Source organism: Ziziphus jujuba, chromosome 11 (assembly GCF_031755915.1).
Source record: "Ziziphus jujuba cultivar Dongzao chromosome 11, ASM3175591v1".
Classification (NCBI taxonomy): domain Eukaryota; kingdom Viridiplantae; phylum Streptophyta; class Magnoliopsida; order Rosales; family Rhamnaceae; genus Ziziphus; species Ziziphus jujuba.
In genome coordinates this window covers 27,627,430-27,650,494 of record NC_083389.1, presented here as the reverse complement: position 1 = coordinate 27,650,494, position 23,065 = coordinate 27,627,430, and the positions used below count along the sequence as shown (strand labels likewise).

The following is a 23,065-nucleotide window of genomic DNA, read 5'->3' as shown; positions in this document are numbered from 1 at the left end:
CATATTTATTATTAAGACACAAAACGAAATAGTAGAAAGAAGAAGAAAACCAATAAATTATCGAAAGTAGAAATAACTAACTTTTTGCTGTCTTCTCAAATTAGAAGTTAGTTGGAAAAAAAAAAAATGAAGGAAATAACAAGTATAAGTAAAACTGATGGAAATATGGTAATTAATTTGGATTCTTTTTTTTTTTTTGGCGAAAATTAATTTGCACTTTGGAGCACGTGCTATTTAACATTTCAATACATACTTTTCTATGATTATCAAAAATTAAAGTGATCAGCAAAGGTCTTTATTTTTAATTATGCACGTGAGCGCACATGCCATACATATAAAATAAGATCACGCTGGTCTCGTTAATTATATGTATTTCCTTAAAATAAAAATAAAGTAAATAGGATTTAAACATGGTATGTAATTGACCCGACCCCAATGGTTCGGAAAGCTACTATTGGAAAAAAAAAAAAAAAAAAAAAAAACGCCACGTGGGTTACCATACAGGCTGAGGCTAACGTCGTCAGAAGATAACTCATGTCTCTTTAATTTCACTTTTTTTTTTTTTTAATAAAAATCTGGTCACTGTTTTTGCTATTTTGTGTGTATATATATATATATATATATTTATTGGACAGAGTGAATACTGTTTGGGATTTGCTTTTATATAGGGACCTCCATTTTAACAAATTTCCACGTGAAATTCATGTCCAATAATATAGTGACGTTGTTCAATTTATTCAATTCAAAAAAAGGTGTATATATATATATATTACTCAAATATATATATATATATATAATAACGTTGTTATTATTTATCATTTTTTTTTAATTTCAAAAAATATATATGTATGATCTTAATATGGTATATATAAATATACAAAGGCTATTTGTCTAACTCAACCTTTTTTTTTTTTTTCCTTTTTGTAATAAAAATCAACCATTTGGACATTTCTTTGACACCCAATGATCATTTATGACAATTTTCACTTATCTTTAAAGCGTATTGTTAAAATCCCTCTTCTTCTATTTATTACAGAATATCTCAACCAATTGGGTAATTTATCTATTATTTGGGACATGCACATGCTATTTCTTTTTTTTCTTTTTCTTTTTCTTTTTTTTTTTTCCCAAGAGGGCATGCTAATAATTGAATGCCCAAATAAAGAAATGAAGTTTGTTTCATAGACCACATCTAAATTTTTTTTTTGATGTATGGTTGCATTTTAAACAATATTTTTAGGGGATTTCCAACATTTTCACTCTTGACTATTGAGTGCCCATTCAAAGAAATCGACCAATTATTCATTAAAAAATAAAAAGACCACTTTCATTTGGTCAAAAAACACACACCTCTCAAGTCTCCGCGAAGAAATAGAAAGAGAGAAAGCATGCTACTGTGCATGTAGCGTCACACTTTGAGTGTCACCAGTCAACTTCGCTTTCTTTTCAATATTACAAATAGTACCCAAAAAAAAGAAAAAAAAGAAAAAGAAAACTATAGTCCAATTAATACCACATCCTCAATGGTCGACACCATCTAATTTCGACCAATTTCATGTTTTGGACCAATTATATGTATGTTTGTGGCTCTTTCAATCATTAAGATTTTTCAAATATTATTTTTTGTGGTGAACATTAAGATTTTTAAAATATTCAACTGACAACAAAATAATCCACTTATATCTGAATTAATTAGTAAAACACATAGCAAGTGTTTATTTGTTCAAAAATTGCTCTTTTCCAAGAAAAAGTTTTCCCCATTTTTGAGGCTTCGTTCACACTTGGTCAGCAAAATAAAAAACAAAAAAAAAAAAGGGGGAAAAAAATAAGAACAGCTGGTCAAAGTTGAGGTACAACTACAAATTTGTTGGGGCCTTTATCACTAAGCCAAACCCAGCTGACATTCGTGCTCTCCTTTTTGGAATTTATGGAACAGCCAAACAAAAATTATGGAGCAAATTATCACTGGAATTAATATATGACTTTCTTAACTTCAATATAACTGACTTTTTCTTTTCTTTTCTTTTCATAATAATTATAAACAAAGTAAGTTATTACCGTCTCTTTGTCCAATTTAGACCCTATCAAACTAACTCATAAATTTTGACTTTTTAAAGTTTCTAAAGTTATACCACATCCTTTGCATTGTATTGTTTATTTATTCACTTTATTATTTATCTACGTGTTTTTTAAATCATGAAATTGTAAAGTAAAATATAACTAATGTGTAGGGATACATTGTACCTAGTTCTTTGTCGTTATTCTTTTATTATTCTGCAGCTTATTCAGTGTGTATTGTCTCTTTCGTATTACGATTCACAAGGAAAATATTTTATTTTTCACCGAAAAAACAAGGCAAATATTTTATGTACCTCTATATTTCCTTGATTTGTCATATTCACCAAACGAGGCCCTACCTTGCTTCTCTCCCTGCAAAATTATGCTTAAGATCACAAGAATTTTATCTATATATCTTAATAAGTTATTACGAAAAGATATATCTTAATAAGTTAATTATTAATATTTATCGCAAATGGCAAAGCAGGATCAGATCCAAATCCAGCGATCTCATTTTTTTCCAATATTTGAAATTTTATTTTATTTTTTTTGTTTTTTTATTTTCGTTAATATAATTTCAGTTCTTGACTCTTTACGTCATCTTTAGCAGCATTTAGTCGACAATAACGGGGCTGTCCTTTTCCAAATTTTTATTTTTTTTTCAAAAAAGCATTATGATCCTTTTTTTGTACTCAAAAAATTTAGTAATAGACTTTTAAGATTTATGTGGCCGAATGATTTTTCATCAATCAATTAAAAACAAGTCTGATTTTGTTATCTGAAAAGCATGGTACATATTATTTGTGATTTTTTTCTTTTAATAACTTCTTCTTCTTATTATTATTATTATTTTTGCTGAAGGGTAATAAATTATTATTTGTGATTTGAAAGAGAAGTGCATGAATATTCTTATTCTTAATTTACCGGTCCTTTTTCTTTTAAAAAATTAAAAAATAATATTCCCCATTCCAACACGTATTACACATTTCCACTTTGCAAACATGCTTGACTTTATTAACCTTGAATAACATATATCAAATCACGCCTCCGCGACACTTTTTTTTTTTTTTTTTTTTGCATGAGCATTATCTTACACGCACCACAATTTTTTTTTCTTTTTTTTTTTTTGGTTAATTATATCTTGTTTTTCATCCAATTAAAACATCCAATTAATTAATTCAAAAAATGTTAATAATTTCAATCCTAATTAAAACTCATTTATATAAACAGAAAAATAGTTCAAATTTCTCATTCTCAATTGAGACAAGTGCGCATTTGTTCCGCTATAATGCTGTATATAAGCCACTTGCACATATCTTAAGATATATTTCACACTCACATCCTCTAAATTGTTTTTATTTTTTCTACTATGCTATAATAATTCAGCCCCTCATGATTGACCACACCATATATATTATATAATATGGTGCTTGAATCGATGCGTTATACACATTCAGAGTGTAAAGAATTTTCAATATTATTTAGTGAAAGAAAAATAATAATAAAAAAATAAAAATTATGCTACAAAAAGATGGATCGACACACATGCTTATACCTGGCAATTCGGGTTGGTGGGTCGTATTCGTGTCAACCCGTTTAATAATCATGTCAAAAATGCCTAACCCGAACACGATCCATTTATTAATTGTGTCAGGTACCTAAAACACTAACCCGACCTGTTTATAAACAGGTCAACACGACACGACCCGTTTAACACGATTATTTTAACGGATCGTGTTGACCTATTAACCCGTTAACCTGAAATTGACCTATTAACCCGAAAACTAACCTATTAACCCGTTAACCCGAAAATTAACCTATTAACCCGAATTTTTTTTATTTTTTTTTTATTTTTATGTTTTTGTTTTATTAAAGATGTATTTTTTGTTTTTAAAAAATTAGTAATAGAAAATTATTTTTATAAAATTTTTAATTTATAATATTTTTTAGTTATTAAATATTATATTGTGATAAAATATTAATTTAAAATTAAATTTAAATGGGTTGTAATAGGTATATAATCGTGTCGGGTTGAAACTGACACGTTTAATAAATGGGTTGTAACGGGTCAATTTCGAGTTAAACAGGTCAACCCGAAAATGACACGATTAATAATCGTGTTAAACGGGTTGACCCGATTGTGATCCGAACCCATTTATAATAAACCCAAACCCATTTATTCCGTGTCGTTTTCGAATCGTGTCGCCGTGTCATGATCCAAATTGCCAGGTCTATCCATGCTTGTATTTGCATCATAAGCCAGGCAATCAATATAAAATATATATATTTTTTGCTTGAACATATAATATATATTATATACATATATATGTATATTATATAAGTATATATATTTATGTGCATGGTGACCCATGCTAGCATCATTTTAGTGGTAATTAGATCTTCGCAATTAACATAAGATCAGTATATGTAAGATTGATTTTCTCAAAACATATATCGTCAGGACTTAGGGGAGGTCACACAATTTAATGTTTATTGCAGTGGGGCTTTGGGAATGCCACCAGTCAACTTTGGATCAAATTAATCAATTAATTAATTAGTTAAGGAGGATGTCATCACTCATCATTGCAATAGTTGAAGCACAATTAAGATTTTTCGCAGATTGAATAATCAGAAAGTTTATTTTTTTCTCTTTTTCTTCTGAAAATAATTTTGGGGATTTTTAGCCTATGGTCACTAGAAATTAAAGTTATGTACGCTAAGTAAGGTCAAATATATCATATATACTGAAAGTCAATTCAAGTATCCTAGGAAAGTAGAATATCAAAAACAAGAAGAAAAAAAAAATACTAAGAAAGTATATAATTTTAAAGTTGAGACATCAAGCAATTCAAATTCCTGTCTAGTTCAGAAGAAAACAAAAAATAAATAAATAAAAGGAAAATTGTAAAAATTAAACGGTTATGAGAAAAAAAATAAAAATAAAACCTTTAAATAAACATAACACCAGTGTTATGTGTTATATCAGTAAACAATTTATATAACTTAAAGTAGTTTTTATTGGAAAAGAAAAAATATATATATTAATATTCTAATTATCGAATAGATATTAGGCTCTACCCAATAGAATAAAAATAAGGACACCCAATAGTCAAAGATATATAAAAAAAGAAAAAAAAAATCTAACATAACAATTATTGCCAATGTAATTGAAATCAAATCTCTTAGGTGGATAAGTAACTTCCCCAGTATAATTCAAATAAAATCTTTTTTCCTCCAACGGCTCTCTCCGTCTCTCAAATTCTCTCTAGAATGAATTCTAGAGTGCAAGAAATGAAAGCGTTGAAAAAGCCAAGCTCATCAAGGAGAATGCCGAAACCTTAGGGCCTGTTTGGCCAGCTGTTTTCAGAACAGTTTTCTGTTCTTGAAAACAAAAATTTGTTTTCAAAACAATTTTATACCTGTTTGGCCATTTGTTTCTAAAAACAAGTTAAAAAAAAAAACAAAATTGGGAAAACATCAAAAAGATGTTTCCACCTGTTCTCTCACCTTGGCCTCTCTTGTCTCTCACCTTCGTCGCTCGACCAGCCCCTTCACTGGCTTGCGAAACATTCACCGCTCGTCGATAAATACACATCGAATACACAGTCAATATAGTCAATAGTGATTTATCTTTTCAAGCTGCATAATTATTTCCTTCTCTCTCACCACTGGAAAAGATGTCGATAGTTTTAAATAATTCTTATTATTATTTTGTTTTTTGTTCTACAAAAGTTATTCGGATTGTTGTTTGTTTGGCTGCTTGGAATAGACAAATCATTATCTTTCTGGTCCTACCTACTTACACACGCATTGAATTTTCCTTTTCATGGGGATAATTATGGATTATTCTCTTTAATTTTTTTACAGATTTGTTATAAGTGCAAGTGTGGCCTAATAGAGACGTGTGGACACCTTTTATGTTTACATGAAATCGTGTACACATACATACATATACAAACAAAAGAAAAAAAGATAAAGGATGGGATGTTTTGACATGTGTGTATATATATATATATATATGCATGAAGCCAAGAGTGGCTAAACAAAAGACATGTGGATACCTTTGGTATTGAAAACTGTTTTTAAAAATCAATGGCCAAACGCTCTTTGTTTTCATAAAACAAGAGAAAACAGTTTTCTGTTTTCATTTCTGAAAATAATGTTTCAAAAACAGAAAACAGAAAACATGGCCAAACAGACCCTTAGATTCAAAACGCTTTACTCCTCCAATTCCAAGCATTTGCTAAGGTATGGTTAGGTGGAATTCAAACCAAAAAAAAAAAAAAAAGGTATGGTTAGGTGGAAACAAATCTATATCATTGAATGGCTTGTGATTTTACTGAATGGAAACAAAATTCCTTGTACGTCTCATATCGCTGCCCATTTGATTTATTGCATAATACTCAACATATTGTGTGATGTTGGTAAAATTGGAGTTTGTAACATATAAGAAAATCTCTCAAGCCTAACATCAAATTCAATATTGATCCTTTGACATACCACATGGGTTTCACACCCTTTTGGATTATACTTAACCTATGCATCTGTGCACCTCCTAATAGATGGTAACTATTGTATGGTTTATTTATTTTTTCTTTAATTGAATTAATTCTTTTGTAAATTGTCTGAAATGAACAAATAGGAGAGCAGGCCAACGAAGTAGTAATCAAGTGATCGGCAAGCTGACCCTAAAAGGAATTCTTGAAGGGTCAAAAGGAGAAAACCTAAGAGCGGTGAAATTTATGATTATGGCATATCCTCTATAGCTTAAAGGTAGGTTGTGGGTTTTTAATCGATTAGGTAAGTTTGTAGTTCTCAAACCAGTAGCAAAATAGAATCAAGTAGAGCAGCTTTCAGAGAACGGTGAAACTACGTAGATGTATCTTATATGTATTGATTGAGTATATAAGACATTATAAATAAATATATAGGAATATTTTATTATACGGACCGTTTACATACGAATTACATCAAAAATCGATAATTTTTGAGTTTACATGTAGATGGTCCGTACTATAGAATTATTCAATATATATATATATATATATATTTTATTAAATTGAAATTAATAATTCTTGTGATGGAATTCTTATGATGTGGGTTTAATTTAAATGATTATTCTTATCCTTAAGAAAACAAAGTCAAAGCTAGCTGTTATAAAATACCTAAAAATTGCAAACGATTTATAATTTCGTTTACTTAAATTGCCTATCCAACTGTAAAAAATAAATACTCATGCTCAATTGGGATTAGATTTTATTTTTTTAATACGTAGTTTGTCGTCAATAAAGTGCTGATAGAGTTGGTAGCAAACTACTATTTTAAAAATTTTACATGATCAAAGATCAGAGTTTAAGTCAAAATAGCTCTTATTGAAAAAGAATATACCTATTAGTTTTGATCAGAGATTAAAAAAAAAATAAAAAAAATTGTATTTTGTCAGAAGGAATCCATCTACTTTTATTTAAATTCCCATATGTCAAAAAAGAGGATAAACCTCGTCATTTTCTATTTTAATTTCCCACTATAAATAGCCTTCCCCAACAATCTTTGAATTCCACCTTTCTTTTTCTGGATTCTTATGCAAAACTACATTCAATTTTTTTTAAATTTCTTTTTGATAATGTTTCAAATTCAACGGTCTTTTTTTTTTTTTTTTTTTTTTTGGGGAAAACAAATTTCTTCATCATGTTTTTGATGATTTTAGCTTGACATGAATTATCTCTCACTTTTCTCTGTCAGTTTTCTTCGTTACATTGGCTCCACCTGTTTTCTTAAACCTCCTTTCACCATTTTTCAATAACCCCAAAATTTTGATTATCAAAATTTCTCTCTTTGCCCCAATTTTTTCTGGGACTTTTTTTTCAATAAGTCCAAGTGCCTTAGAAAATATGTCCTCCACAGTTGCAGCAAATTCATCAAAAGGTTCTGATACCAAAACTCCAAGTGTTTCAGTGGTGGACGAGAAGAAGAAAAGAAGAATGATTTCCTACAGAGAATCAGCAAGGTGATCAAGGGTATAAGGAGGCAAAAAGCATAGTGGACCTTGCAAATTAAAAGGCGTTGCTAGAGAAACGACTTGCAGAAGGCTATAAAGAGTATTCTGCCATTACCAAAAGCCACTTGACCTTGCAATCAGAAAATGACATTCTGATATTTGAAAAGATGAGAATGATTCAGTATCTGAAAAACATGCACTTGTTTCTCAAATACATTTCAGAAAACTGTGTAGAAACCAAAGAGGCTTCCATTAGTCGAGCTGATTTAGTTTGTATTAGTCATTGGCATTATGTATACAATCCTTTGAAGCAGATTAAAAGGGTCTGAATTTTGGTTGTTCATAATTTGTTCTTCTTATTTTTTGACTGTCTATAAATGAAAGCGAACTCTTTAGGTTGATCATTATTTCCGTTCCTTTCATTCCCTTTCCTCAAGGCAAACTCAGCAAAATGTAGTAAACTATCATATCCTATATTATTTTATATATCTATACATAAAAAAGATTGTCAACTAAAAATACTTAGAAAAACAAAAACAGGATATAGAAGCTGATAGATGTCGTTTGCAAAAGGGTGTGATACATATTGTGCAGCAGTTGGAAGTGCCAGAGTTGTTCATGAGGAATCTACACTGCTCACGTTCCAGAAATCGACTTCATGTTCAAGAACACGTAGGAAAACCACTTCAGCTTTATTGAGCACATCATCCAAACCTTTTTTTAGCGGATCATCCGAAACTTTCTCCAACCTTCTATTGGCCTTATTTCTAAGCGCATAACAATACCGACCAAAGACCTGATTCCCCCATCTTTGGCAAGTTTCAAAAAGTTCTGGTGGAGTTTTTGAGCCATCTTCCTAGCATCGAGCAAAGCTCTTTTGATATACTGCTTCTCTTGCCCAATAGGCAGTGCTTGCCATTTCAGGATCATTACTCTCCAGGAATCTGCAAAATGGATTATTATTTCCTAGTAATTTTAAAGTACTAGTCCTCGAGGATTTGCCTCGAATAGTTGATAAATTTATATATGGAAAAAAAGTCTATTTTACAATATAGTAGCAAGGATTATGCAACTAGGAAAATCAGTTTTGTTCACAAATAAAATTATAAAAAACAAAGAAATGAAAACAACAGTTGCACTTGATCGAATTACTACTTGGATAAAAATCTTTATCTTTATCTTTATTAGGCATTGACACTAAATGCAACGCAAAGTGAGACTGCCCTGGATAAGAAACTAGAAAAAGGCATATATAAATACATACGTAATATATATATAGATATATATATATATATATACACCTGCAATACTCTTCGTTCGTGTCCTGGGGAACAATGTGAGAGAGCTGAACACTCCACTAGGCAGCTTATTGTTTGAACCAGCAATTTCATTGTTGAAAGCAGCCAAACGCTATGACCTCCTTATTACTTCTATCATCAGATTCTTCCGAGCTTTTATCGGCACACTCGCTGCAAACGGCACAAATGCTCTAAAAAATATGTAGTCCTGCCCTTGCAACTTTTGTTTCAATTTCCAATCTTTTTACGTTTGTTTTAACATTCAAACATAAACCGCCATACCCCACGTGTTTGATAACACAGTCATTCAATAAAAAACCGCTTCCTTAGCACCGGTTTGTGAATAATTGAAAGGAAACCCAGTTTGGGCATTGTCAAGAAGAAATAGCAAGTTTCAAGTTTCTTCCTGAATATGATTTAGAAAGAAATTAAAGCGGAGTTAATTTAATTACCAGCCATCTTTTGAAGGAGGAGAGATGAACGGTTCCATCTAAAATGCAGAGGATCAAAGGGTGTCTTGTAGCTCCGGTATAGATCAAACGGTGTTTCTTCAGCCACGTCTCGATCAAAATCCTAGGATCATGATCATGGCCAAACAAATTCACCTGCAGATTATCGAAGCTGTGTTGGGCCAAAGCCCATTCTTCCTCCTCGCTGAGTTGGTGTTAGTCCAGATGTAGCACAAGTTTTCAAGCCGATAGCAGATCGAGAGGAACGAAAGCACATGGGTAAATCCTTGCCTTTTACTTTTTTATTTTCTTTTTGCTTGTAAGTTCCTCCTATCATTATCTGTCATAGTTTTCGTTTGGCGTGAATTTCCAATTTAGCTTCAAATCTTTATCGTTAATTTTTTCTTGCCCATTTCTGCGTGATTTGATTTTGTAATTTACAATCTATCCAAAATACTCGTATCCCGAGTATTATAACTATTTATTACTATTTTTTTTTTGAATAAATTATCTAATTTAAAACTTATCCAAAATCTCCGCATTTGATTCAAAATCTCCGTATTCCGTGTGACTCAAACTCGTAATTTACAACCCAAGCATCCTCCCAAGCATCCTGTGTGATTCAAACTCTTGCTTTTCTGTGTGATTGGAATTCGTGTTTTCATGAATACAAATAAAGATGCTCAACCACTGAGTTATCCACTTCGTTAACTGTTTAGTACTACTTACGTGTGCCTTTCTCAAGCATATTTGTCACCACCTTTATAAATACTCTTTGAAAACCGCAGTTTCCCTCTCTCTCATGCTCTCTCATTCTATCTCTCTCTCCTCTGATACATTCTCTCTCTTGGCTATCATAACAAACAATCCTGAACTTTCAAGAAACTAACAATGGCGGAAAGAAAGAGCGCCAACAAAGACCATGATCAAGCTCAACACGCTGTTGAGTATCTATATGTCATCATAAATTCATAATAGGTCGTTATAACATTTGACAGTTCCAACTAATGCAAGAGCTTCTCTAAGAGCCTCAAGGAGATAGTCAGGGTATTCATCAATATCACCAAGACCATGCTTTGTCTGCATGCAACTTAGTATTCTTCCAACAATCTGATCAAAAACCAATCATGGACATTGTGAAAAAATTGGGAGAAACATATAATATAAAACAACACTACAAATATAGTTGAAGTGGTTGCTTTTGCTAATACATTAACACCCACCTTTCTTGCGTAGCCACCATAAGCAACACCACCGATTAACCATTGCAATGAAGTAGCAGCACCCTCTGAGCTCCATTAGAGAAAATGAAAACAAATTATATGAAAAAATAGAACCAAAAACAGTGTGATAGAGGAGAGGAAAATTATGGAAGCAAATGAGAGAATTTTCTCACTGGTTTTGAAGAGTCCAACTTTCTTCAATCCATCAACTGTGTGAGCATTGGTTCCACCAGCCAATTGAAGAAAACCTGCCATGTGAAAGCCTGATTGTGTCAAAAGGGTGTTTTACATGAGTACAATATTCAAACTATAGAATACCTAAGCATTACCTTTAGGCCGTTCTTCCATAGAAGCCAAACGAAGAGCAAAAGCAATCGATTCCCTTGTGGCACCTCGGCCAATATCTCCACTCATGGGGCGGCCATCCAACTGCCAGTTACAGGTTATATATAGCAAATCAATTTCCAATAAACTACTTTGAGCAGTGATGATATAGTTTGTAAGTATTTCATGGTCTTAAATCACTGTGAGCACACCTGCCATAGATTCAAGCAACTCAAATGAGGCTCCATAATAGAATACATGGCCTTCATTGAAGATATTGTTGATTCCCCAACATCAGGTAAGCTAACCTGGATAGTGCAAAATGCTATCTTGGAGTTCCTTACAAATTCAATCTTAAATCCAAATTAATCTAGTTATTATGTAAGTAATTACATTCTATTTTGGCCTATTAACTATCTGAACATCAAGGGAAAGGGCCACACTTACCGCTACTAATCTGAGGTGTCTAATTGAATCTCCCAAACCATCCCATAGTTGTTTAAATTGAGAAGTCTGCCTACAGAAATTATGGCTTAGATCAGAGAGTTTTTCACCCTATGGTATCCTCCCTCAAACAGTTAGTTTATCAACAAATTATACCTTCCGCTGGTATGTATCTCTATAGCGTCGATGCCATCTCTTTTGATGAGTTCCGCAGTGGCAATAGCATCTCTTATATATGTAACAGCACCTGAATCAATTTGCAAAAGTTCATCAATATTGAACAGATTGGAAGCCAATTAGAAACATGGACAGTTTCTTTAGTGTCTAAAACGGATGAAGGAAAAGTGTAGAGAAATGGAAAGTCTCAGCCCAAACTAGCTGGTATTAGGGTCCAGCATAAAAGGAACAGAAGCAGCAAAGGTTGTAAACACTTGGCGTTTACTTATTTTATCATATGGGCAAACTGGGAGGCAACGACCGCATCCATAACAGCGTTCAGTTAGAACTCCAGCCTGCGTATTCAATTACAAATTTGAGAATAATTATGCATGATTAACACTGTATATTTGAATTAGAGTCCCAAACTTTATAATTAAAAAAAAGAAAAAAAAAAAAAAAAAACCTTGAATGCACCAAGTGTATTGGTGCCTTTGGATGACGTTGATGTTGGTTTTCGATCATCCAGGGATATTGCGTTAGCAGGACAAACTATTTGACAAGGCCTTGAACAGTCAAGAGGACAATCCTCTGGATCAAATTCTGTCAACATGATAATCAAAATATTTCAGACCAAACAAGTTGCAAAATAACCCAAACAACTTGTAACTTGTCCTTATCAAAGTGAAAGTTGTTTGATTAGTCCCTCAACGAGTAAAACAGCAGAACCCAAAAATTCACCCGTTTATCCAATCTTTAAAGCTATATTGGTTTCCATAAAAAGTGAATTCAAGAAAGTGCTATTCACATGATTACAAAATGAATTTTATTACAGAGCCAAATGAAACAATAAGAGGATTGTTTTTTGACACTCACCGGCCTTGCGAAAGTGAAGATCTTCATCATCGTTTACACTGATCATCACCCAAGGTCTTCGAAGCGGCACAATTTCTTGTGCGGCTTCAATACCCTCGTTTACTGCACTCACAACTGATGCATCGGCCGCACAGTCTATGCAATCAACTGCAAACTTTCATCCAGTATCCATTAAGTTCTAAATGCTCTCTTAAAACCCCAAAACATAATTTAAAAAAAAAAAAAAAAAGAAGGATTTTTGTGAGTTCTTTTTTCCACCTCCAGCAAGAGTGTAAACAAGAGATAGATTTCTGATATCAGTCACATCCTAGAGCAAGACACAGAAACAATTAGTTCCATGGAAGTGTCTGTGTGTATATCTATATATATTGATGTATGTATCTGGAAGGTGATAAGAGTTTATGGTAAAAGGGCTTTTAAGGGGTTTGGCTGTTGTATTACCTCAAAGCTTGCACCACAAATGAGCTTGACCCAGTTTCCATTTTGGAGACTTTCCTGTGGAGAAGAAGCTATCGAAGGAATCCCAGCAGTTTGTACGAGGTTTTTGACATTTTGAAGTCCTGTTTTGCTTTTAAGATTCACTTTCACTGTAATTTACAAAGCAAATAAATGTTGGATTGAGAAAGAAGAGAGAGAGAGAGAGAGAGAAGAGAATAAGAAGAAGAAAGAAAATTAAAAGGACCTTGATGTTGAGGAGAAACTGTAGAATTGCAGAAGGAAAGGCTCAGTGCCATCTTGATGGAAAAGGCAAATAGATAATATCACTTACGGATAATTAAAACAGAATTTCCCGGGTTTTATTGAAAATAATAATTAAAAAAATTCCCTGAAAAATTGGGCCTTTTAGTGGTGGGCTTTAAAGTGTGGTCTGCTAAAAGCCACTAGAAGACCCAAAAGCCACTCAAAATTTACAACATTGACTTCACGGGATTTTTAACTGCAAAAATAAATTATTAACGAAAATTTTGCTATTACAGAAGATAAAAAATGAACAAAGCCAACTACAAATTACAAAATACATAATATTAATTTACTAATAATGCTTGACTGTTACATTAAGCTTAAGAATAGCTCTCAGATTGGCCAAGTCCATGAAGTGAGTCTCCATTATCCCATACCCTTTTACAAATCTAAAAAACCCAGTCCCAGATACAATACTAAATTCCCTCTCTTTCATTGCAAAAAGGTCAGCTCCTTGGATTTCCAAGCTACTTCCTTTATATTCTCCATCAGTGAAAATCACAGAGAACATCAAATGCAGACCTTTTCCCTCAAGTTCAGAGTTTATGTACAACCCTTGTGCTCTGCCAATCTCTTGTGATTCAATAGTGGGTCCCACTGTAACTGGATCATCAACGGCTATGATAGTACCAAAGTGGAAGACACTAGATGTGGGCCCATGTCTTCCAGCCACTGTGATTGCTGAGGCATCATGACCTGTCAAGTAGTCGTGCACATAGAAGATCAGGTTAGTTTGCTCGGGGTGGGCAGGATTGTTCCATGCTATATAAAGAAGAGTTATGGTGAAGAGAAGGTTGAATAGGTTGGTTGAGAGGTTTAGGTGATTGTTGGCCATGGAAGTTTTTGGGTCAGAGAAAGAGTCTTTGGAGAAGATGGAGAAAATTGTATGGTAGATGGTGAAGATGCTTTTGGGTTGAGATCGGAACCCTTAATGGTGGAAGATGACAAAAAGTGGTTAGTAAAACAATGTATTTTTTTATTCTTATTTTCCTAGTTTGATTATACTGATTGATGCATTTCATTATTGTATTATTCTATGTACTATATTGTCATAGCCTACTCCCCCCCCCCCCCCCCCCCCCCCCCCAAAAAAAAAAAAAAAAAAGGTGTACTATATTGTAATCATTGCATCATTAATGTTCATTTTTCCTGGGGGTTTTCAGTCACATTTTGGTAAGGGGATTTATGATTTTTTTTTTTTTTTAATGATTGGTTATTTTACCATGATCTATGGTTGGTGATGGCTACGAACCAATTCTTTTATGGTTTGGACCAGTTAAGAAGCTAATGTTGGGCTTTCTACTGTTTGGACAAAGCTTAGACAAAGATTTTAGTGACTCAAGGCCTTAAAGAAAATCCAAAGGGAAAGTTATGGATAGGATGTTAGATTGGATCAAGTCTATATTTGATACAGATTCTTACCAAGAGGGTTGGATGGTAGGGCTAGAGGCAAGATGAACAACTTTACTTCAAATAATTCTCTTCCATGTTGTGTGCGTATGTGTGGAAGATGAGGCGTTGAAGTGTAATTTAGGCAATTCGCATTTTTAGTTGCTTTTTTTTTTTTTGTTTTTTTGTTTTTGGCTCATGGGTTTAGTTTTTCTTTTTGGTCAATGCTGTACATCAGGTACATCATTCTGCAACAAAGATTTAAGCCACAAAGGCCCCTCAAGCCGAATGGTAGGACCAACACAAGTTTACCCATGCTTTGCTAACAATGCTCATTAGTTAAGTTTAAGCAACATTCTTATTTTTAGCTAAACATTTGGTTATCAGTTTGAAAAGCAATTAGGCTATTACTAAATCATTCATATTTATAAATTATTAGTTAGAAGGCAGAGGCTTGTTATTAGATATGCTTAATGTGTCAAATACAATGGAACATGGCATGTAGAGGTTTGTTTATTAAATGAAATTCTTCCCTTTAGAAAAACCTTAAGTTATCGGATAATTCATGCAGCTAGTTAGAAAATGCACCAACCTTGTAAACCAAACCTAAAGAAACGCCAATGAATGGTTGCTATAATTAAATTGGGCAATCAATGCGATAAGACATTTTGCGTTTATCTCTTCAACCATTACTCTCTAACAAACCACCTATAATCCTAACGTCCTGGAAACAAGCACACAAAATTAACATGCAGAAAAAAAAAAAAAAAAAAGACGGAGAAAATCTCATCTTCTTCCTCTGTTTTTCCTGCCTCTGTTCCTCTACATTCCACGAAAATTTTTGAATCTTTGGCTATTGGTGGACCAAAAACAGACTTGCATTGCTCGTAACAATCCAGTTCAACACCAACAAATCAATTTTTCTTGTTCATCTTCGCGTACAAGAGGCATTTTGGCTCTGTTCTTTTTCCTCTGTTTTCTCACGTCTGTCCTTCCCATCAGATCTCAGTTCTTGCGGTCTCCCTCAAATTTCCTGGAAGGGTTTATCCCTTTGAGATATGAAAATCAATACCCATATCTTATTTTCTCTGATTTTGTTATCTTTTTCATTAAATATTGTTCATGTTCTTAGCCAAAACTCCTCTGAATCAGGTTCTGTTTCTTATATCCTTTCATGTGGATCTTCAAGTGGTGGCACAGATTTTGATGGCATGAAATGGATTTCTGATTCCAGTTTTCTAACATCTAATAATACCATATCAGCTACAGCCCAATACCAAGACCCTTCATTGCCTTCCCAAGTCCCTTACATGACCGCAAGAATTTTCAACTCTGAAGCCTCATTCAAATTCTCTGTTCCACCAAAGCAGCGCCTTTGGGTCAGACTCCATTTTTATCCATCTTCTTATGGAGTTCATGATTCTGCCAATTCATATTTCTCTGTCATTGCAAATGGCTTTACTCTGCTTAACAATTTCAGTGCCTACATTATAGACAAAGCACTCACACAGGCCTATATCGTTAGAGAATTCTCTCTCACTCCTGTTCAATCTGGCAGTCTTAGTATCACCTTCAAACCTTCTACACAATATGCTGGTTCATTTGCATTTGTCAATGGCATTGTCATAGTTCCAATGGAGGATATATTTCACGCTACAACATTGGTGGGATTCACTGACCAATCCATTGATGTCCACAACTCTTCGGTGCAAACCATGCTTAGGCTCAATGTTGGTGGACAGTATATTCCAGCATCCAAGGATTCTGGTTACACCAGGACATGGTACGACGATTCTCCTTACTTATTTGGTGCTGCATTTGGAGTTACCTTTGAGGCTGATAAGAATCTTACTATTCGATTTCCTCCGAGTGTCCCTGAGTATATTGCACCTCTCAGTGTATACAGCACAGCTAGAACAATGGGGCCTAATCCAAACATTAATCAGAATTATAATCTCACATGGGTTTTTCAGGTTGATGCAAATTTTACATATATTGTTAGGTTTCATTTCTGTGAGCTTCAACTTAACAAGATAAATCAGAGAGTGTTTGATATTTTTCTCAACAACCAAACAGCACAACAATCTGCAGATGTGATTGCTTGGGCAGGGTCCAAAGCAGTGCCTGTATATAAGGATTATGCCATTTTTGTTGGTGATGAAGAATTATGGGTGGCGCTTCACCCATCAGTGTCTATGAAACCTGAATACTATGATGCAGTTCTTAATGGACTAGAGATCTTCAAGCTAAATGACACAGATGGGAACTTGGCAGGGCCGAATCCGACCCCATCGGATATGCTCCTTGAGGCTGAGTCAGTGAGTAAATTTTCTCATTCAGAATCTGATAATTTTAGCAAGGTGATTGGTGGAGTTGCTTGTGGTGCTGCTGGTATTGTCATAATTGCTGCTATATGCTTTTTCGTCTACCAAAAGAAGAAGAAGAATGCAGAGGGATCAGAGTCCAGGAATGGCAGTTGGTTGCCATTATATAATAGTTCCAATGCAACAACAAATTCTGGTAAGAGTGCTAGAAGTAGCAATCTTACCAATCTGGGAGCCGGTCTATGCAGGCATTTTTCGTTAGCTGAGATTAAAAACGGTACTAAGAACTTCGATGAATCACAAGTTATTGGTGTTGGTGGATTTGGAAAGGTTTATGAAGGCATTATTGATGGAGGGACTAAGGTAGCAATAAAAAGGTCAAATCCATCTTCAGACCAAGGAGTTCATGAATTCCAAACTGAAATCGAGATGCTTTCGAAGCTTAGGCACAAACACTTGGTCTCTTTGATTGGATTCTGCGAAGAAGAAGGTGAGATGATTCTTGTTTATGATTTCATGGCAAAGGGAACTCTAAGAGAGCATCTATATAATAGCAATTTACCTCCATTGCCATGGAAACAAAGGTTGGAGATATGCATTGGAGCTGCAAGAGGATTGCATTACCTTCATACCGGTGCTAGACACACCATCATTCATAGAGATGTGAAAACGACAAACATTTTGTTGGATGATAATTGGGTAGCAAAAGTTTCGGATTTCGGCCTATCAAAAACAGGTCCTAATCTGCACCAAACCCATGTTAGTACAATGGTTAAAGGAAGTTTTGGATACTTGGATCCCGAGTATTTTCGCAGGCAACAATTGACAGAGAAATCTGATGTCTACTCATTTGGGGTAGTTCTGTTTGAAGTATTGTGTGCAAGGCCGGCTGTTGATCCTAGCTTGCCAAAGGAACAAATTAGTCTTGCAGATTGGGCTTCAGATTGTGGAAAGAATGGAATTCTTGAGGAAATAATTGATCCACATCTCAAGGGTAAGATCAGTTCTCAGTGTTTGAAGAAGTATGCAGACACAGCTGAGAAGTGTTTGCTTGATCAAGGACTTGATCGTCCTTCAATGGGAGATGTGCTTTGGAACCTTGAATTTGCACTCCAACTTCATGAGCATCCTAATGGAAGTGTTACTGAAGAAGAAATGAAGGGAGCTAGTATCTATGATATGCATAATGTCATGGTAACCATTGAGGAGGAAAGTGCTGCTAGTGAAGAAACAGATGAATTAAACAACAGAGAAGTTTTTTCACAGCTAGTCAATCCAAGTGGAAGATGAGCATTCAGTAGGGCATTCATTCTACTTTTACTTTAGGTTTCTTTTCTGTTTCCTTTTCTTATGGCTATTAGTTTATGATTAGTTGGTTTTGATCCTTATGCCTTTTCTTAGTTTTTCTTTCTTTCTTATTCCTTTTTCACATTCTGTTTCATTAGGGAATTGTACATTATATAGTTGAAAAAACCTATAAGGGACTTAATTCTTGTATCCACTACCTAATTCGAAAATTGCTGTTAGCTCTAGTCTTCATATGCTATAAAAGAATATTTAAATAAGCATGTGCACATATGCACTCAAAGTTTGCTTATTTTTTATTTGATTTTATCTTGTGTAAAATGGGAAAAGGGCAAAAATCATGATAGACCAAGTTAATAAGCATATAGTATTTTTTTTTTTTTTAATGAATAAGTTGATAAGCATATTTTTTTTTTTGCACCGAAAGTTTGCTTATTTTTTATTTGATTTTATCTTGTGTAAAATGGGAAAAGGGCAAAAATCGTGATATACCAAGTTAATAAGCATATGGTATTTATTTATTTATTTTTAATGAATAAGTTAATAAGCATATAGTATCTTTTCTTTTCTTTTTTTTTTTTGGTAAATATAATAAGCATATAGTAGTAAACCAACAAAACCATCAAAACAAATAAAGCAGAAGGTCTTTATACTTGCTTGCTTTCAATAATCTTTTTCATTTCAGAACTAGCATGTAGAAAAGGCCATTTTCAAGACCGATTTTTCAATTAATGAAGTGCAACATCCATTTACATTAGAATACAAACTGCATTTTCAAAGCCACACTCCCAAATATGTACGAGTACAACCTCCTAATTTGACTATTCTGGGAGAAGAAAATGAAGAGAGGCAGAGAGAAAGAGAGGGAAAGAGAGAGGAGAGTAAAGAGTAAAATACCAAATCAAATAATGAAACAAGATACAACTTTTGTTTTGCAACATTTTTTGTCATTTTCTTCTTCCAATATTCTACGCTGACACCGTCCAGTTTGGTCCATTCTTCCTTGGAGAAAGACCCTACAAATAATTGACCCAAGAAACAAATCTCTTTCCCACTTTTTTGTGAGACAGGCTGCAAAACAAGCCCAGAGTTTCAGACCTTCCAAGCACCGTGCAGCCAAACAAAGAAATTCTACTTTCTTCTTCTTCACTTAGGCTAACTTCTATCACAGAGAGCATCTTCTGGGGAATGGTAGAATAAATAATAGATTTCTACTAAATAACGAAAAAAGAGTGCTAATCAAAACAAAGATAGGCAGGGCCAGCTGTGAATTTGGATTCAAAGCTGAGATTGAAATTCTTTTTGGTTTCTTTCAAATTCTGTAATTTGGAATCTCCATAAAAGTTGGGTTCTTTTTGGCCCTTTCGATTGAATATCTCAATCTTGGTTATTTCCATCCATACTGTGGGGTTTTTTGAGGTTCAGCAAAACTTGGCAGACTTAAATGTTAGTGGGTACATAAAGGAGTTTGAGTAAGTGAAACTGATAATCTCGCTTGTTTTCAAAGGCTTTCCTTCATTCACCAAACAATCATCATAGGAAAGCCTCTTGAAAGTCATTCTATTTACCATTCTTGCTGAAGCAAACCAACCACAGTGGAGATGGATATTTGATGGAGCACATCCACAAACACAAGTATTGGCAATCTGCACTATATACCGTGGGATTCCAGATGTGGAAGAATCTCTGCTTTGTGAGATGCTTATATCTCTACTTGTGCAACTCCCTGACGAAGATAGAAAAGATAAAGCAAACAGAAAAAGAATAATGAAAAGTTCCTTTTTTTCAACACCGAAGAACAGAAACACTAAGAAACTGAGAAAAGTTCCAATCTTTACCATGTACCAAAAGCTTTCTGAGGCTTGATCTTGTCTGTTGTGATTCCATTCTTGCTGACTGGTTGTTTTCTCCATGAAATGAATGCAAAAACTTGTTTGGAGGACCTAAAGGAAAAGATAGTAAAAAAGTCATGTAAACAGAAACAACTTTCCCATATCTCTATAGAAGAAACAATGGGGGGAAAGACAAAAGTGGAAAGAAAAAAAGAGCTCCAAGAAAGGAACTATCGTATAAAGCACCAGAATGTATTCCAAGATTGCAGGAAATAATAATCACAAGGATCATTAAGTTGAGGAAGCAAATACAAAAAGAGCTCATGATGAGGTTTTTCTTTTTGAGTTAGAAGAGAAACTGGACGGAAAGCTTTGCAGTTTGAATGCTCTTCCTTTGGCTCTTTCAGACAGATTAAGTGGGATATTGGTTAGAGCGCAGAAACGGGCGTACATGATATTTATAGTGTTTTTTTATCACCCTTTCTGATATTATGTAAAAGAAAAAAAAAGAAAAAAAAAATGTTGATGCCCCAGTGGATGAAGTACAATTAGGCAGTATAAAGAGGATATGAGGACCACAAACTGGTTTCATTCTTATAGTCTTGTTCAATTTGTTCTCTGTTCTTCATTCTTGCCAATAGAAAAAAGAAAGGCAACAACCATTTAATGCACAATGCCAAAAGGCTATTTTTCCATCACTTCACATGCACAGGTCTTCCTTGCTATCATACTGTTTCCAGGACTTCCCTTCTGTCCCACACCAAACAAAATTATTATTTTTCACATAATTTTCTTCTCATTAAGAGGTATATTGAAAAAAAAAAAAAAATCCTAAAAATGGACAAGGAAAGCAGCCTTGTTGGAACTGAATTTGACATTACGTTACAAAACTTAGTGCCCAGTTTGCATAATATTCCCATTGAGTCCCTACATTTCACCAGAACCTGAAAAGAGTGGAAAGAATGAACATACAGCATTTGTTTACCTTGGACATGGTTAATTACTCTATTTTTTGGTAATAAGGCGGTTAATTACTCTCTCTCTCTCTCTCTCATTGTATTTCAATTTTTATATATATATATATATATATATATTTTTTTTTGGGTTGGAAATTTATCATAAAAAATTTCAAGCCCCACTTCCCAAGTAATTCATTGACAATACATGTAATATAGAAGCTGTGTTTTTTTTTTTTTTTTTTTTTTTTTTTTTTGGTTGTTTGTGATACATCACATCCCAAAATGCATGATCTCTGCTAGTGCAGCTTATACCCTGTTAATGCATTCGTAGGAGTGAACCATTCATTGGTCAAAAAGCAAATCTCCTTTTTTCCACTCTGAAACTTAACTTTCCCCCTCATTTCAAAATTTCTTTGATCCCAAATTCCAAATTTCTCTAAAAATCTTTATCTCTTTCTCTCTTCTTCTTTTCTGTATGCCTGTCTTCTCAAGACCCCCAGATGGAACCAGCATAATAAGAGAGGACAAAAGTTTGTGACTCCTGAGCTGTAATTAGTACAGAGATGAGCATGGTCAAAAGGGCCTACTTATTTTGGAAGCGGAAAAAAAAAAAAAAAAAAAAGAACCCGCCTACTTACAGCAAGTTATAGGTATAGTCTTCTATATATATCCTATCTATCACAAAAAATGAAAACCATTCCATATCTGCCTAAGCCTAAACATAGATCCCCCTTCCAAATTCATAAAAACAACTGAGACATACCCTCCAGGCTACTGGTAAGCAAGCATCACCTACAATGAACCCCATGCCCTACATGATACATGCATGCATGAATTGACATGATGACTCGTACATACATTGCATGAGTACATACATATGTTGATCTTTTTGGTAAGAAATATACATATGTTGATCTACCTTGTCATGTCATACTTGTAAATTATGTCAACCTTAATAATTAATTTTTTAATATTGAAAAATCAGATTAACACCAAAAAAAAAAAAAAAAAGGTTCACCATTCAGCAACATAATACTGGGGTTTCGTAATGGAGTCAGAGAAACAGACCAATTCTTACATCAATTTATTAGCTTATTACACTTCCTTGGGGTTTGTTCCTACGTGTGTCACTTTGTGTACACGTGTGATGGAGACCTTATCTATTTGTTTTTTATATATTTTTCTGTTTTCTACATATGACTTTATTTTGGTTTTGAGACAGGATCAAAGTTTTGTGCACGGTTAAACTAAAAAAGAGATTTTTTTTTTTTTTAATTCTTTTGGATGAAAGTTAAAAAGGAGTTACAAAGTCATTACAAAGAAAACGCGTTTTTGCTTCGTTTAGAAAAATGGGGAAGATATTGAAAGCCTTGTAATGTCTTTCTCCATAACATTCTTTGTTTGTGGGTGCTCAACCTCTGTCTCTGTCTCTCTCTCTCACTCTCACTCTCTCTCTCTCTACCTAAAAATGGATGGCTTTGCCAACGAAAGCTTTAATTCTTGGGGGAATGAATCTCACCCCCATTAAACTTACTTATTTATGGAGCCACGTGATGGAATTTAAAGTGTTTCAGACATGCATGAATTCTTTCCAACTTGCTCAACAATAAGGATGCTTATTATTGGGGGAAAAAAAAAAATTGAAATAGTTAGTAAAAAAATTATATATTTAAGATATCAAAGATACAA

General features: G+C 33.7%; 4 protein-coding genes across 8 annotated transcripts; 1 reads left to right on the top strand and 3 right to left on the bottom strand.

Annotated features, from left to right (window-relative positions):
- Window positions 1–10,483: 10,483 nt before the first annotated feature.
- Window positions 10,484–13,652, bottom strand: LOC107418974 (uncharacterized). 4 transcript variants are annotated; one of them, XM_016027680.4, is made up of 13 exons: window positions 13,509–13,651; window positions 13,268–13,413; window positions 13,085–13,133; window positions 12,827–12,973; window positions 12,417–12,553; window positions 12,237–12,306; window positions 11,951–12,041; window positions 11,798–11,867; window positions 11,563–11,703; window positions 11,356–11,455; window positions 11,200–11,274; window positions 11,027–11,091; window positions 10,484–10,913 (listed from the first exon to the last, which is right to left on the bottom strand). In XM_016027680.4, the coding sequence occupies exons 1-13, from the start codon at window positions 13,558–13,560 to the stop codon at window positions 10,773–10,775; spliced, it is 1,284 nt and encodes a 427-aa protein (XP_015883166.1). In that variant the 5' UTR covers window positions 13,561–13,651; the 3' UTR covers window positions 10,484–10,772. The 4 variants fall into 4 exon arrangements, with proteins under 4 accessions (XP_015883166.1, XP_048321405.1, XP_015883167.1 ...); XM_016027681.4 differs by having other exon boundaries at window positions 10,536–10,913; window positions 11,563–11,658; XM_016027682.4 differs by having other exon boundaries at window positions 10,727–10,913; window positions 11,027–11,096; window positions 13,509–13,652.
- Window positions 13,653–13,728: 76 nt separating this feature from the next.
- LOC107418944 (dirigent protein 11-like) lies at window positions 13,729–14,402 on the bottom strand. The gene has a single exon (XM_016027653.4). It carries the CDS (start codon window positions 14,400–14,402, stop codon window positions 13,860–13,862), a length of 543 nt encoding a protein of 180 aa, XP_015883139.1. The 3' UTR covers window positions 13,729–13,859.
- LOC107418943 (receptor-like protein kinase ANXUR1) lies at window positions 14,382–18,885 on the top strand. Of its 2 annotated transcripts, none has more exons than XM_025073827.3 (2): window positions 14,382–14,521; window positions 16,109–18,885. In XM_025073827.3, exons 1-2 carry the CDS (start codon window positions 14,509–14,511, stop codon window positions 18,568–18,570), a joined length of 2,475 nt encoding a protein of 824 aa, XP_024929595.3. In that variant the 5' UTR covers window positions 14,382–14,508; the 3' UTR covers window positions 18,571–18,885. The 2 variants fall into 2 exon arrangements, with proteins under 2 accessions (XP_024929595.3, XP_015883138.3); XM_016027652.4 differs by having other exon boundaries at window positions 14,387–14,521; window positions 15,195–18,885.
- A 395-nt stretch (window positions 18,886–19,280) lies between these two features.
- LOC107418984 (protein TAPETUM DETERMINANT 1-like) lies at window positions 19,281–21,037 on the bottom strand. The gene is made up of 3 exons (XM_016027694.4): window positions 20,664–21,037; window positions 20,424–20,528; window positions 19,281–20,311 (listed from the first exon to the last, which is right to left on the bottom strand). Exons 1-3 carry the CDS (start codon window positions 20,740–20,742, stop codon window positions 20,007–20,009), a joined length of 489 nt encoding a protein of 162 aa, XP_015883180.3. The 5' UTR covers window positions 20,743–21,037; the 3' UTR covers window positions 19,281–20,006.
- Between the last annotated feature and the right edge of the window lie 2,028 nt (window positions 21,038–23,065).

Bases quoted from the DNA above. Each gene is read 5' to 3' on its own strand.
- LOC107418943 (XM_016027652.4), top strand. From the start codon at position 16,015: ATGAAAATCAATACCCATATCTTATTTTCTCTGATTTTGTTATCTTTT.
- LOC107418944 (XM_016027653.4), bottom strand. From the start codon at position 14,402: ATGGCCAACAATCACCTAAACCTCTCAACCAACCTATTCAACCTTCTC.
- LOC107418974 (XM_016027680.4), bottom strand. From the start codon at position 13,560: ATGGCACTGAGCCTTTCCTTCTGCAATTCTACAGTTTCTCCTCAACAT. The intron at 13,414-13,508 runs GTCCTTTTAATT...TGTAAATTACAG, and splicing joins AGTTTCTCCTCAACATCAAG to TGAAAGTGAATCTTAAAAGC. The intron at 12,554-12,826 runs GTGAGTGTCAAA...TCATGTTGACAG, and splicing joins TCTTCACTTTCGCAAGGCCG to AATTTGATCCAGAGGATTGT.
- LOC107418984 (XM_016027694.4), bottom strand. From the start codon at position 20,742: ATGAGCTCTTTTTGTATTTGCTTCCTCAACTTAATGATCCTTGTGATT. The intron at 20,529-20,663 runs GTGCTTTATACG...CTTTTCCTTTAG, and splicing joins CAATCTTGGAATACATTCTG to GTCCTCCAAACAAGTTTTTG. The intron at 20,312-20,423 runs GTAAAGATTGGA...TATCTTCGTCAG, and splicing joins CAGAAAGCTTTTGGTACATG to GGAGTTGCACAAGTAGAGAT.